The sequence below is a fragment of the Myotis daubentonii genome, chromosome 9 (assembly GCF_963259705.1).
Source record: "Myotis daubentonii chromosome 9, mMyoDau2.1, whole genome shotgun sequence".
NCBI lineage: Eukaryota > Metazoa > Chordata > Mammalia > Chiroptera > Vespertilionidae > Myotis > Myotis daubentonii.
Window position 1 is genome coordinate 56,394,641 of NC_081848.1, and position 14,417 is coordinate 56,409,057.

At 54.3% G+C, this 14,417-nt stretch overlaps 1 protein-coding gene across 1 annotated transcript in view; it reads right to left on the reverse strand.

Annotated features, from left to right (window-relative positions):
• Positions 1-14,417, reverse strand: part of PTPN5 (protein tyrosine phosphatase non-receptor type 5) — a 46,040-nt gene that overhangs the window by 4,315 nt on the left and 27,308 nt on the right. Inside the window, exons 5-11 of the mRNA XM_059710858.1 lie at positions 9,584-9,777; positions 9,045-9,128; positions 8,706-8,783; positions 8,016-8,257; positions 6,658-6,847; positions 3,951-4,035; positions 93-172 (exon numbers count right to left, since the gene is read on the reverse strand). Of these exons, the coding sequence (XP_059566841.1) occupies positions 93-172; positions 3,951-4,035; positions 6,658-6,847; positions 8,016-8,257; positions 8,706-8,783; positions 9,045-9,128; positions 9,584-9,777 (953 nt within the window). The remainder of the gene's footprint in view (positions 1-92; positions 173-3,950; positions 4,036-6,657; positions 6,848-8,015; positions 8,258-8,705; positions 8,784-9,044; positions 9,129-9,583; positions 9,778-14,417) is intronic.

Below are 14,417 nucleotides of genomic sequence, written 5' to 3' on the forward strand. Positions count from 1 at the left end.
CGCCGCACTGGCTTACGGACAGGCCTGGAGGATGGATCCCACCAGCTTGGGCCTCCTTTTCAGGGAGAGGGTGTTGGGATGGGGCTACGTACCCGGATGTAGTTGGCGTTGATGTAGGAACTCAGAGGGTCGTCAGGGTCTGGTGAAGTCAGACACACTCTGCTGTGAGGGTCTGGGGTGGGGGAGACAGGTGAGGCTGGGATCCGACGTGTGCAATCTTCCTGGGGCAGGGCCCACCTTGCCTGGCCCATTCAGGGCACCCACATTTCTTCTGAGACCCCAAGTTCCTCCTTCCCCTGCCTGGTAGCAAAACATTCACCCTTCCCCATGGCCTGTTGAGGCAGGCGAGGTCCAGGCTGAAGAGGCGGGTTGAGTGTGAGGCCCTGGGTCTCTCCCTCTGTGGCATCAATGCCTGCCCCTTAAGCTGCCCTGGATTCACTGTGCCTAATGTTCTAGGGAGAAGAAAGCTAAGTAGAGAAAGGAGTTATCCAGGGGACACATCCTGGACAGCAGAGGTAGCAAGAGTTTGAATATACACTCTCACCAACGTGCTGAGTGCACTTGGAAAGCACATGGCCTTTCTAAGCCTCAGTTTTCCTGTCTGTAATATGGGGGGTAAAGACACCGACTTCCTGGGATTGTTGGGAAGACAGATGAGAAAACAGCTGTGAAAGTGCTAAGTAAAGTGCTTTATAGCTATAAAGGGCTGTTAAGATTTGGGGGATGAAAGCTGAGGAAGACCATTGGGATAAGAGGAGTAAAACCTTCCACGCCTGAGCTGAGGCTAGAGTTGCCGCAGCAGACACGTGTGCACAAAGGGTTTTTATTCTTCAATCCATTCACATGTCAAATCCCATGGTAAAAGACTCTCATAACATCCTGCTCTTCTTCCTGGGGTAGAATCTATTTTATTCCCGCTAGAGCCTCCCTGCACTGACAGCTCTGTCAGCCTGCAGAGGCTGGGTCTGAGGTGGAGACGGTGTGTAGGGGGCAGGGAGCTGGCTGGGGCCCCGGGTCCTGGCTGTGGTCTAGCTCTGTCACCAGCTCACGGTCTTTTCTCTGGGCCTCGGTTTCTCTCCCGTATAGGGGGCCGGGACGAAGGTAGTTCAGGTGTGCACAGCATGGGGAGCGGCTAAGAGTCTGCACCACTGAGCCAGGCAACCTGGGTTCAAATCCTGGCTCTGACTTACTAGCTGTGCCAACGTGGGCCACTTACTTCATCTCCCTGTGCCTTCTCTGTAAACTGGGGACATCCCTTTCAGCGCGGCCTTACTAATCTTGTAAAGGTTAAAGGGGTCCTCAGACCAGTGACTGAGCCCAGCACACAGACAACACTGTGCAGTAGAAGTTGCTGCTATTATCATCGCCATCCTTACACGCGCTACCATCGGTAACAGGTAAAAAGAAGGATGCCAAGTGGCAGGAGAAACGGCACGAGCCTCTGCTCTCCAGCCTGTTACGCCTCAGCCCCAGTGCCCGAGTCTTTGGCAGGTGATTTGGGGGTAGGAGCAGGTGGGGGAGGGGCAGCTCTGTGGACAGAGGCGTAGAAGGATGTCGGGGTGGAGAAGAGCAAGGATAAGTGGAGGGGGGTCTGGCTGGCCAGCAGGACAGAGGAGCAGGGTGTGCTGCATGCGCCATCTCCCTTCCCCTCATCAGCGCTGCCCAGATTAGGTGCCCAGACACCAGGGTCCTTGGTATTGAAGAACCACTGTGGGGAGGGGAATGGTCCTTTCAACCCTATGGTGCCTGGCACTGTGCTTGAGAGTAGAAACTCCAAGATAAACAAGACACAGTCCCTGCTCCTAAGTGCTGGGCAGGCAGACAAGCAGTGTGTGGCCTGTGAGCACAGTGTGTGGCCCTAGTTTCCCGGAACAGGGGCACCTGGACTAGGTGTGAGGGACCAGTAGGAGGAGGAGGAGGGCACACCATTCAGTCTGATTCAAGTGCCCGGGGCAGGGAGGGGCTGCTGAGAGATGAGTGTGTGTGTGGGAATCTGTTGACTGAGGGTCTTATAAGCCGTGATGATCAGCCTGGACCTAACCCCGAGGATTACAGGGTGACGTGACAGTGTTGAAGGAGGAGAAAGACGACTGGATTTTGGTTTTGCGTCATTTTGGCGACAATGATGGAAGATGGACAGGAGGGTAGGATGTGGGAGTCACACCAGTTAGAAGATGACTGCAATGCTCCAAGTGAGACGTGTCTGGGGTCAGAGGGCTGCCCTGCCCTGCACAACTCCAGGGAGCATTACTTGTCAATGCTGTCGATGTACATGGCACCCTCTGAAACTGGGCAACTACCTCCCACCCCTAAAAAGTTACTTGGCAGTGAGGATGGAGAAGGGGCACTAGATTTGAGACATCCACTCATCCATTCACTTACTCACTCACTCACTCACTCACTCACTCACCCACCCATTCATTCACTCAGATAGGTGCAGAGGCTACCATGCGCCAGGCGCCCTTGGTGCCTGGGAGACAGTGGCGGAACGGACAGAAACTGCTCCCCTGCATCTTGTTCTCAGTGCTGCTGCTGGGTTCCTGGCCACTCTGTACTGTCACTGTCCACAGCCCTGTCTCTCCCGTCAGCTTGCGAGCCTCCAGCGCACAGTCTGTGTCTCACTCACGTCTGATTTCTCAGCCCTGGGGGCAGGGTCTCAGGAAATACAGCAGAATGAGTGTGGGAACAAACCTCGGGGCGTCCTGGACCTGAGAGGGGACCTCTGCCACTGCCCTGCCCTCTGCCACTGCCCCCACCCCCTCAGCCTCAGCCCAGCCTCAGAGGGCACGGGGTCAGTTCTTGCTGGCCACAGAGAACGTTCTCTCTTGGGCTTGGAGGCCTGGAGGCTCAGCGTGGCTCAAAGCCTCTCAGGAATCCAGGGCCAGGTGGCGAGATGGTCCGAGTCCCGCCCTCCCCCAGTGGCCACTCTGCATGGCCAGCAAAGGCCTAGGTTCTGGGGTCCACGAGCCCCTCCCTCCAGGTGGGGCTAGGTGGGTGCGGGAGAGCAAGACAGGGGAAGAGGTGAGCAGCCCTGAGCAGTGCCTCCTGGCCTTACATGGTGCTTTGTTTAACCGGAACCACCTAGAGGCTGTGTAACCATAGCAACCACAAGTCGCTATTTTAAAAGTTAAAAATAAGTCATGACATCTTCCATGTTGTTGGAGATGCTGATGGCAAAGCTGCCTTTTTAAAGCCTTGTCACTCCATAAACGGAGTGGAGTAGGTTTGTGGGGATTCACTTTCAACAAGTCACCCCTCCGAGCTGGCCCGGGGCCTGGGGCCAGAACTGGGCAGGGTGACTCGCAGACAGGGGCTCCATTAAAGAGACCTGAAAATGACACCCCAGGGCTGAAAGAGAAACCTTGGGCCACCTGGTCTAACCACCCCCAGGGAGGGAAAACCCCTCTCAGACCCTCCAGGGACTGCCCGGGGACTGTTTGAACACCCTCCCTGACGGGCACTTACTCCCCGACAGGCGGCTCTCTTCCTGGTAGAGGATGCACAATCTGGACAAAACACACTCGGGGTCGACAAAAGGGCCCGATTCAGGGTCACAGGGACCTGGTTTGAAACTCAGTTCTGTGTGACTGTGGATGAGCCACTGAACCTCTCGAGCCTTAATCGCCTCTCCTTAAAACCTGCCCACTCCGAAGAGACCAAGGATGCGAGAACACCCTGCTGACACCACGCACTGTGTCGGAGCTGCTGCTATCGTCACTCTTTCTGGGTTTCCTCGGAGCCCAGCACAACACCCGGCCACGGGAAGGGTCCCGAGAGTGCATGTGAAGGAATGAATTAACCTCTGCCCTCAGTAGGGGTGTTTCTCTTCACTGGGCATCGCCTGGAGGCCCAGCTCTGGGGTTCAGGTCTCCCTCAGGGTGAGGAGACACCCAGGGGAGGGTGAGCCCTCCCCCCCCAAACCCCCTCCCCCCAGGGCACTGAGTACTCACTGGGAAGGATGGTTTTGTACCGGTTCTTCCGTACCAGCCCAGGGATGTCATACTCTTTCGGATCCACAAAGTTCATGGGGATTTCCTGCAGGAGGAAGGACATGGGGATGTGAGCAGGCATTGGGCTGATTCTCACAGATGTTTGAACCCAGGGGCTGCTGTGCCCCAACTTCTAGTCCAGGGGCTGGCTTGAGTGCATGCGTTCATTCAACATTTACTATTAAATGAGTTCGTGAATATACAAAACGCAATTAGAACACTGTCTGGCATGCAATGGGTACGTAAAAAATGTTATCATTACTACTGTCTACTGAGGGCCAGTCTGACACAGAGTAGACACTAAATAAATGGTCAATAAACAAGACCAAGAGTTTGAAAAGCAATCTGGCCAGTCACCAGCATCTCCCACACTCCCTGCGCTGCAGCCAAACTGAGTGGCTTTGTTGATCTGTGTTCCCACCCTGGACATCCCCACCTCAGGACCTGGGGTTGTGCTGCTCACTCTGTGCCCCACCCGATTCTCATCTTCTCATGTCCTTCCTGTCCATCATAAACGCCACTTCCTCCAAGAAGCCTCTCTGATTCTCTAGCAGGAGAGGAGCCTCCTGAGCTCCCAGGGCCGTATTTGCACCTCCCAATCATTCTGTGTCAAGAGCTCCAAGTCTGGACTTCTCTGCCTGGAATATGAGGTCTTCGGGGGTCTGGCCTTCCTTTACCACCAGCTGCTTTCAAGATTCCCGTCCTTCAGTTATGCCCGTTCCTTCCTGTTGCTAATATGCCATTCTCCATCTCTCCTCCAGGTCTGAGTTCGTGGCATTCCACTTGCAAGGAGCACCCCTCTTCAGTTCTCCACACCATTCCCACCCTTCAGGCTCCCCTCTAGCCTCACCTCCCCCCATGTCCTCTGGGATGACTCCCCAGTGCTTCTCACTTCTTCACTCCCCTTTTATCCGTCCACACACGGTCCTATAGCGTTCACTGTGTCTGGGCCCACTAAGTAAGCTCTTTGTAAAATGAGGATCATAACACTTTCTAGGGTTGTTGTGAGACTCAAAAGAATAAAAACATGTGCGAAAGCGCCGTGGGGTGGGTGTGCAGGCTGTGTTCCTTTCTCTGGGCAAGATCGACAACGATCTACCAAACAAGAAGTGCTGAGAGGACACAAGTCCCCTTCAAGGGGAGGTGATGGTGGTGGGAACTTGGGGTGGGATCGTCCAGGAAGGCTTTCTAGAGGCATCAGGGGTGGGAGATGATGTGCAAAAAGGCCCTGGAGGAGAAAAACATGGGGGTGGGGGGTGCTGGCCTAGTTTGAGGTGGACAGTCCCTGCAGGGGCTGGGGGACATAAGGCTAGAAAAGGGGTCCCAGGCTAGCCCAACTCGGATAATGCAGGCCATGCCAAGCTCTGCAGAATTTGGAGCAGTGGGTCACAAGGTGATGGAGGTCTTCTCAGAGAGCCATTGTGTCCATACAGGGAACAGGGGCTGGAGGGTGGGGGGAGGGGAGTTGTGAGGGAGGCACATCGGTTCCCCATCCCCCTGGCTTCTCCCAGGAGAGACTCTCCTCAAACACTCATAGCCTCTCGCCCATCCTGCCCACAGAGGTGGGCAAGTAGCCTGACAGGTGCATTTGATTGAGGAATGGGCTTTTGGGTCCCAGCCTCCTCCTTCCTCCTCCTCTTGGGCCCTCCTGCCAGGAAAGAATTATAGGGATGCCCCATGGAGCCCATGATATGCCAGTACCACATGGGGTGGGTAGAAAATTTAAATCTGGGGGTATTAGGAAGCTCACTATTGTTACATACTTAAGCCTCCTTTTTAAACCTCATCTTTACCAACAAAAATAAAGACGATACTGTGATCTCCTAGGACTTAGCTCTTAACTGGTTGAGCATTCAGGCAGATAAAACAGGGGTGGCATTTACTGGGCCCCGCGAAGTCCAACAGGAGGCAGCTTCAGGCTGTAGCACAAGTCTAGAGAGGAGGTGATTAGACCTCCCTAAGCTACAGCTGGGAAGATGTCAAAAGGGGCACGGACAATGCTTGGTGCTGTCGGGCAGGAGGAGGGTGGGAAAGTAGCAGCCAGAGGGAGGGCTTTCTATAGCTTTCAAAGCACAGGGCTAGCCCTAACCTGTCTGGCTCAGTGGATAGAGCTTTGGCTTCCGGACCAAAGGGTTCTGGATTGGATTCTGGTCAAGGGCACCTACACTGGTTGCAGGCTCCTCCCAGGCCCATGCCCTGGTTAGGGCGCAAGCAGGAGGCAACCAATCAATATGTTTCTCTCACATGGATATTTCTCTCTGTCTTTCCTTCTCTCTTCCACTTTCTCTAAAAATCAATGGAGAAATATCCTGAGGTGAGAATTAAAAAAAAAAAAAAAAAAAAAAAAAAAAAAAAAAAAAAAAAAAGCACAAGACTGGGCCCTGAAGACTCAGGAATGCCACTGAACACCAATCACCCGGCTGGCCGCTTGGCACACCTTAGTGATCCCTTTAATCCTTGCAACATCCCCATTTTCTAGATGAGGAAACCGAGGCCCAAAGGGGAAGCAGCTTGCCCAAGACATGAGGAGAACTGATAACACAAACACAATGGTGTTCATCTACCAGATGCTGAGTGCTGGGCACCCCACTCCGGTGCCCTGCTAGTTAGGCAACTGACTGAGTAGAGGGGTCTGCCCACCAAGGGGTAGCGGGCTCAGGGGACTCACAAAGAATTCCGCCTGCAGCAGGAAGGGGTCCAGGGCCTTCTCGTGGAGCTCCTCGGCCCGCAGGACGCGGGAGGCACTGAGCAGGTACTCTCGGGATGACTCCTCGCGGGGGGACATGAGGTAGCCGAAGCCCTCCTCGTTGCAGCCGGGTGTGCACATGTCCAGGGTCAGGGAGACGTTGGAGCCCCTCCTGGAAGGACCGGGAAAGGGGGAGTGAGTCTCAGGGGCAGGGAGGGGCATCAGCCTGGGGCTTGGAGTGGGAAGATGAGGGACAGAGAGAGCGGGGTTGGGAACTGGGTGGGCTCCAAGAAGAGGAGTGGGGGTGCGACAAGGAGCACAAGTCTCAGCCCCAGGCGTGGGCCTGCCTCGCCGCCTCCTGCAGTAGAGTAGCTGCCTGAGTGAGGAGTTGGGGGCCCCAGATCCAAAGGTTCCAGCTGAGGCCCCTTAACACAGGCCGCCCCTGGGCTCTCCTCTGTCAGTCCTGGAGGCAGCACCCAGCCCTGTGGCCCCCAGGAAACCCCCAGAGAGAGGGCACCTGCCTAGATCAGAGAAGCAGGGCGTGGCCCTTGGTAGCACAGTCCTGGGCCCGGCAGTCTGAGATGAGGTGGCCAACGAGTCAAGGTCATCTCATCGAGGAGGGGCCGGGACCCTCGCTGTCAGGGAAAGAGGGAGTTCCGAGGGCAGCATGGCAGCAGCAAGGGGGTCTTCCCTGGACAGACTCCTCTGTGTTCACTGTCCAAGGGCCCAGCACAGGGAGGGCCCTCATTACATGGAAAGGGAAACCGAGTCCCAGAGAGGGGACAAGCATTGTCCAAGCTCGTGCAGTAAGGGGGCAGCAGAGGTGAAACAAAAAGCTAGGTGTACTGACTACTTATCCGCGCTCTGTCCATGACATCGTGTGTGCAACTCAACCTAGTGTGATCTGAAAAGAGGGTGTCGACACCTCCTAAAGTGTGATCTGGGGAACACAGGGACACACTCTATAAAAGGTTCTGTGGTCAAGCGACTTTGAGGAATGTCACATACACCCCCTTGCTGATTTACAGTGAACAGGAGCACGTTAAAGGACCTGACAAGACCTGCAGTAAAGAAACATACCCAAACTTACTTGCACACAGGAATGTATGGGTGCGTGTGCTCATGTATACCCTGTGCATGCCTATGTGCTTGTGTGCAGGTACAGTATTTCTCAGCACTCACCTTGGGGCATTCTGATCAGACCTAAAGAGCATGTGTTTACACTGGCTAAGCTACGAGGTCAGCCCGGTCTTGGGCACTGGGAGTTAAGAGTCAAGCATCTGACCGGGAGCTGAGAGCTCCAGGGCCCAGAGAGCCCACCCCTCCTCCACGCCTCCCACCTCTCCTGCAGACCCATGGACTTGACGGTCAGCGAGGCGGGGTCGGCCTCAGGCTTGATGTCCATCGTGCAGTCAAACACAGGAGTCTCGGGGACGGGGTCCAGGTCCAGGAAGTCATCTTCGACCTTCTCTTCCATCCACTCCGAGTAGGTGAAGGAGGGCTGGCGGCTTACCGACTGGCGCCTGTCCTCGGGGGGCAGTGGTGTGGGTGGCTCTGGGGGAGCCCTCAGGAGGTGCCACACCTGGTTGGAGGGATACAGCATCACAGACTTGGGACCATGCTGCTGCCCCCTCGCTGGTGGGCGGCGCATGGAAGTAAGCCCCTTGCCCCTCAATATGTCTAGAGCAGCCCTGCTCTCCTGGGAGCTATCTGCACGGAACTGCCCCTCACAGGGATGGCAGGCTCCACCCTCACCTTGTCCTCCCTGACCCCTCCCTCCCTCCCTCCCTCGACCTCTCAGCTTCTTGTGGATTGAGGGTTTCTTGGTGGGCTGTGGGGGCTCCTACTTGTCTTCTTCCTGCCTTGGCCCCACTCCCCTGCCTAGAACACTGTAGAACAATTCTGAAGGTGCTCTCACCCCATGCGGGGCACACTGATGGAGAGAGACAAACAGCCCACCCCTCAGACCGACCCAGAATGTCTAACGGGGGCTGGTGGGGATCAGGCCTCAGGGTTAGGAGGCACCTTACCAGGCTGGTAACGAGGAGCACAGACAGAGAGACCAGCAGCAGACTGGGGACTTCCCAGGTCCCAACGCCCAGCCAGGCCTGGGGACACCAGACAGACAGGTCAAGGTGGTTGGGTGGTTGGGGGGTGGGGGGTGGGGAGGGGGCAGAGTTCTCATCTGTTTCAACAGGGACAGAACCAAGGCTCTGAAAACTTCAGATCAGATCTGGGTGGGGAGCAGGGAGAAGAGCTCCAGGGGGTGGGGCTGCCTTCGGAACTCAGAGACGGCCCCGCGCAGGGCTTGGTGCGAAGGGAGGCCCCCCACCGCTGCCCCTGCCCTGGAGGTCCCGGAGCTTACTCACCCTGGGTCCCAGCTGTTCCAGGAGTGTGGCATTCTGCAACCAGCTGGGGCCATAGCCGCTGAGCCAGAGCATGCCGCAGGCAAGCTGGACAAGTGCACTGAGTTAGGGGCCTGGGCTCTGTGCGCCCCTTCCCACGCCAGCCTGGCCCCAAGGTCCAGCCTGCACAGCTGAGGGAAGGGCCCAGGCCCTGCGTGCCAAAGAAGGCCCGGGACTCTCTCTGGGGAAGAGCTGACTACAGGAGTCAAGGGATAGCCCTTCCCAGGGGCCGCCGAGACAGGAAGTCCTCAGAGAGACCCCTGCAGGGCCAGAGGCTTGGGCGGAGGCTGTTCCTGCTCCTGGTGAGGGAGGGCAGGGTGTGAGGGGCTTGGCTATGGAGGCGGTAGCTCAGAACTCCAGCCGAGGGCTGGGAGTCCCCGAGGGGCACTAAGAAGGGCCCTCACCTCTCGGCATCCCCAGGTGGCCAGCTTGGGGAGGAGGTGGAGGGCTGTCCCTCAACCCGCACCCTCTCCAATCCCTCCTGGGGCCTGTGATGTCCTTACCAGGAACTGGGAGGCAGCCAACAGGCACAGGCTGCTCTTGACCGTGAGGGAGTGGCTCCAGGTGCCCGGAGGTGGCGGCTTCTGAGCTGGCTCAGAGGGCGATGAAGGAGGGGGTGGCGGTGGCATTTCTCTCCGCGAGTCCGTGAGCTCTTCGGCCTGGTCCAGGGCCTCCATCACTACTGGCTGGGGGAGACCTGTGGAAGGAGGACAGCCGGCCGCTGACTCGGGGCCCGTGGGCCCACGGGCCGCTCCTCCTGGGGCTGCCGTGCCTTCCTCTCAATCCGGGATCAGTCAGCGTGGCTCCACTTCCAGCAGTCACCCTCGATTAGCAAAGCAATATTCACCTACCTTCGTCAGAAACAGCTAAGTGTGGGTGGACAAATTATTTCTCTTTTATTTCTCCAGTAACAGAGTTAAAATGGCAGGAGGTTTTTCAGGGAGTTAACATCCTTGTGTTTATGCAGCTTCATTCTTTTCCATTTCTTAAGGAAACAAAAAACAACCACCTCAAACTCAATTAAAGAGAGAGAGAGAGAGAGAGAGAGAGAGAGAGAGAGAGAGAGAGAGAGAGAGAGAAAAGACACAGCACAACCAGGTTGTGCACGTGAATAACCCGCCCACGCCTGCCTTCCGGATTTTTGACTCCCGTGCCCTGTGCCCTGGGCTCCGACTGGGGCTTGGGGCTGGAGGCTGGACACGTGACAAGATCCTAGCTACAGCCCTTCCCCAACCTCGAGACCCCCCCTCCCCCGGCCCCCCGCCCCCGAACTGAAGAGGTGTGTGGGCGGGCAGGGTGGTGGGTAGGAAAATCTGGGTGTAATAAAATTGATTATCCAATGTCTGGAATTCAGTTCTGGGTCTGGCCCTGGTTGTGTGACCTTGGGAGGGTCACCCCGTCTCTGGGCCTCAGTTTCCACACCTGGACAGTGCGAGTTGGGCTCAGCCCTTGGATTTCTAACTGTGCTTTGTGGAGCCCTAGTATTCACTCAGGTGCACCAGGTATTACCAAGCGCAGAGTCCCTCTGCCTGCGGAAGCTCTGCTTGTCCCCGTGCCACCTTCTGGGTTTCCTTTAAGATCATTTCCACACAGGCTTCCACTCCTGAGAGAGTCTGAATACCACTGGCTTAGATCTGGGGCCCTGACTGCAGTGCAGGGATTCCAGCAGCAGCAGCCACCTTGCTGAGTCCCGGATGTGGAAGATCCCCATCCAAACCCACACGTTTCAGTCTACTGCCAAGAAGGGAGGGACCAGCAACAGGGCTGTGTAATGCTCGACTGTGGGGATGGAACTGTCCACACACCGCTGTGTATATGGGACAACGGACTCCTCTTCTGGTTGGGGGACAATGGAACTCCCACAGCAAGACCACGTGAGGCCAACGTAGCTGTCTGTCCTTGTGCTCGCTCGCTCGCTCACGGGACGTTGACTAAGCCTCTCCCGTGGCCTGGACCAACGGTGCCGTGCAGAGCGCAGGACCCGGAAACAGCTGCATTTCCACCACAGGCGCCTCCTTTGCAGATGCTGACCTGTAAGGCTCCCTACCTGCTGTGTTCCAGCCACACTCCGTGCATTTCCTCAGGTGAGTCCACCCTCGGTGCTTGGCACAGGCGATTCCCTCTGCCTGGAACATACGTCCAACACCCTGCACCCCGCTACCCCCTGTCATCCCCCCACTTTGCCAAGTTAACTCCCATTCCTCTTGTAGAACTCAGTCAGTGTCACCAGACGTAGGCCCTGCCCTATCATGTGCGCCGGGCACCCTCTCCTTCGTCCCAGCAGCAGCAATACCCCTGGAATGTGCAAGGCCCTGCTCTGAGGGCTCTACCTTTGCTGATTTACTTGCTTGATAGTACTCCTACAAAGTGGATACTACTATTATCCTCTTTTTACAGAAGACCAAGATGAGGCTAGCTGATAAGTGGCTGAGGTGGGTTTAAACTGAGGCAGCTGGACAGGCTCTGGGCCACATTACACTCACTACAGTTTGTACAATTATTTGTTGAGCCGGCCATTGTGGCTCAGTGGTTGAGCATCGACCCATGACCCGGAAGGTCCTGGCTCGATTCCCGGTCAGGGCACATGACCAAGTTGCATGCTTGATCGCCAGTGGGGGTTGTGCGGGAGGCAGCTGCTGGCTGATTCTCTCTCATCATTGATGTTTCTATCCCTCTCTTCTCCTTTCCTCTCTCTGAAATCAATTAAAAAAAACATATTTAAGAACACGTATTTGTTGAATATCATCTCCCCCACTGTAAGTTCCATAAAGGCAGGAGTGGTATCAGTTTTGTTCATCATGATTGTCCACAGCGTTTAACACAAGTCCTGGCATGTAATCCTGCCGTAAATACTTATCAGTGAATGATGATGCACAAGTAATCATCTTTGGCTCAGTTTTCTTACTGATAAATGGGGACAATCATACCTGCTTTGAAAAGGTGTTATGAAGACTTCAGATAAAACATGCAGCATGGTGTTTTATCTGGAAGCATCTAGAAGGTGCTTGATACATGTCAGATGATGATAATGATTACACAGGCCTCCCAGTCTCCTGGGTAAAACAGAGCAGTGGATTCATACAGTGCATTAAGTGACATATCTGAGTGCTGCTGGAGTCCATGGGGGCTGAGGGAGGGCCTCCACCTTTGCCCACAGAGACTACAGTTACGAACCACAGGAGTGCACAGCTCAGATCCTGGCCGGCAAGGCGAAAAGAAAAACAAAACTACTGCTAAGAGATGGATCATGCAGGAAGCCAAGAGTTTCCACTATAGATACGCAGAGGTTTTATTACTCAAGTGGCAAGGTCTCCACCCACACCCTCTGAAAAAGCAGTGGAGGGATGCTGCCAAGTATGGAAGGCTGGGAGGGGCACACAAGCTCCCTCCTTCTCCCTGAGCCTCGGGTGCCTTATCAGTAAAACGAGGGGCTTGAACTAGAACTCTGCGCTTCTCAGATGTTCCTGCCACCCGGAGGACAGGGGGCTGGGTCTTGGGAAAACACAAGCTCAAACAATTTTGAACGTGGCTGCTCTGTTTTAAAATTCATGGTTGCTCTTTTACACTATGGTAGACACACACTTGTTTTAATATTAAAATAATGTGTGTTTTTAAATATATTTTATTGATTTTTCACAGAGAGGAAGGGAGAGGGATAGAGAGTTAGAAACATTGGTGAGAAACATCGATCAGCTGCCTCCTGCACACCTCCCACCAGGGATGTGCCCGCAACCAACGTACATGCCCTTGGCCGAAATCGAACCTGGGACCTTTCAGTCTGTAGGCCAACGCTCTATCCACTGAGCCAAACCAGTTAGGGCAATAATGTGGTTTTTTCCCCTCCCAAAGCTTCGAATCCAATTTATGCTTCAGGAGACTGTGCTACATTTATCCTGTGGCTTTGCCCTCAGGGGTACATGCACCCCAGTCTGAGAAGCATGGAACTCGCCTGCAATAAAACATTATGCCGATGTTATAAATGATCCTGTAGATGAATATTTAATAACACAGAAAGAAATTTCAATGCTATTGCAGTGAGGAAGGCAAGGTTACAAAACAGTATGATCCCCTTGGCCTTAAAACTAAGAAAGTGTAAAGGTGCATGTAGAAAGGTGGAGTATACCAGACGTAAGACAAGGGCTGACATGAGATGGTGCCTGCAGAGCCTGCAGCACAGTCGATGCCTGGCACACAGTAAGTGCTCCATAATGCACACGGTTAGTGGGAAGAACAGAAGCCAGGTGCTGACGACAGTTCTTTGGAAGAGGGTGAAATTATAGGTGATTTTTTCATTGTTTATATATTCCAGATTTTCTTCAATAAATAAATGTGTGTATGAGTATATACACATGTATGTGTATATATACACATATATTTATTTTTAGTGAGAAAAAATATTTTAAAAAAGAGATCACAGTTCTGAGATTAGATACCATGAGGCCTAGTTAATATGCCCTGTGTCAGGGCCCTGACTCCCACTGGTCACATCTAAATGGATAGAAACACAGCACTAGCTGGTTTGCCTCAGTGGATAGAGCGTCGGCCTACAGACTGAAGGGTCCCAGGTTCGATTCTGGTCAAGGGCACATTCCCAGGTTTCGGGCTCGATCCCCACAGTAGGGGGAGTACAGGAGGCAGCTGATCAATGATTCTCTCTCACCATTGATGTTTCTACCTCTCTATCCTTTTCCCTTCCTCTCTGAAATCAATAAAAATATATTTTAAAAAAATAAACAAATGGATAGAAACACAGACCAAACAGATGGTTACCAGAAGTGAGGGGGTTGGGGAGATAGATGAAAAGAGGAAGGGGAATATAATCAATAATCCTATATAATAAAAGCCTAATATGCTAAGTGTCTGGTCGTTCTGTTGCCTGTTCAACCAATTAAAGCATACTATGCTAATGATATGCTAAGGTTGCTCAACAGCTCACTATGATGTGCACTGACCACCAGGGGGCAGATGCTCCAACCGGTAGGTTAGCTTGCTGCTGAGGTCCGGCCGATGGGGACTGAGTGAGACAGGCCAGACACACCCTGGAGCCCTCCCGCAGTCCCTCCCCAGCTAGCCAACCCCCTGCATCTCTCCCCGGCCTGACCATGCACCAGTGGGGTCCCTTGGCCTGGCCTGCACCTTCTTGCAACCCAGGACCCCTTGGGGGATGTTGGAGAGCCAGTTTCGGCCTGATCCCGCAGGCCAGGCCAAGAGACCCCACTGGTGCATGAATTCGTGCCTCTAGTAATGTGATAAGTATGTACAGTGACAGATAATTACTAGATTAAGTTGAGTGATCACATTGTAAAGTATAAAAATGTTGAATCACTATATTATATG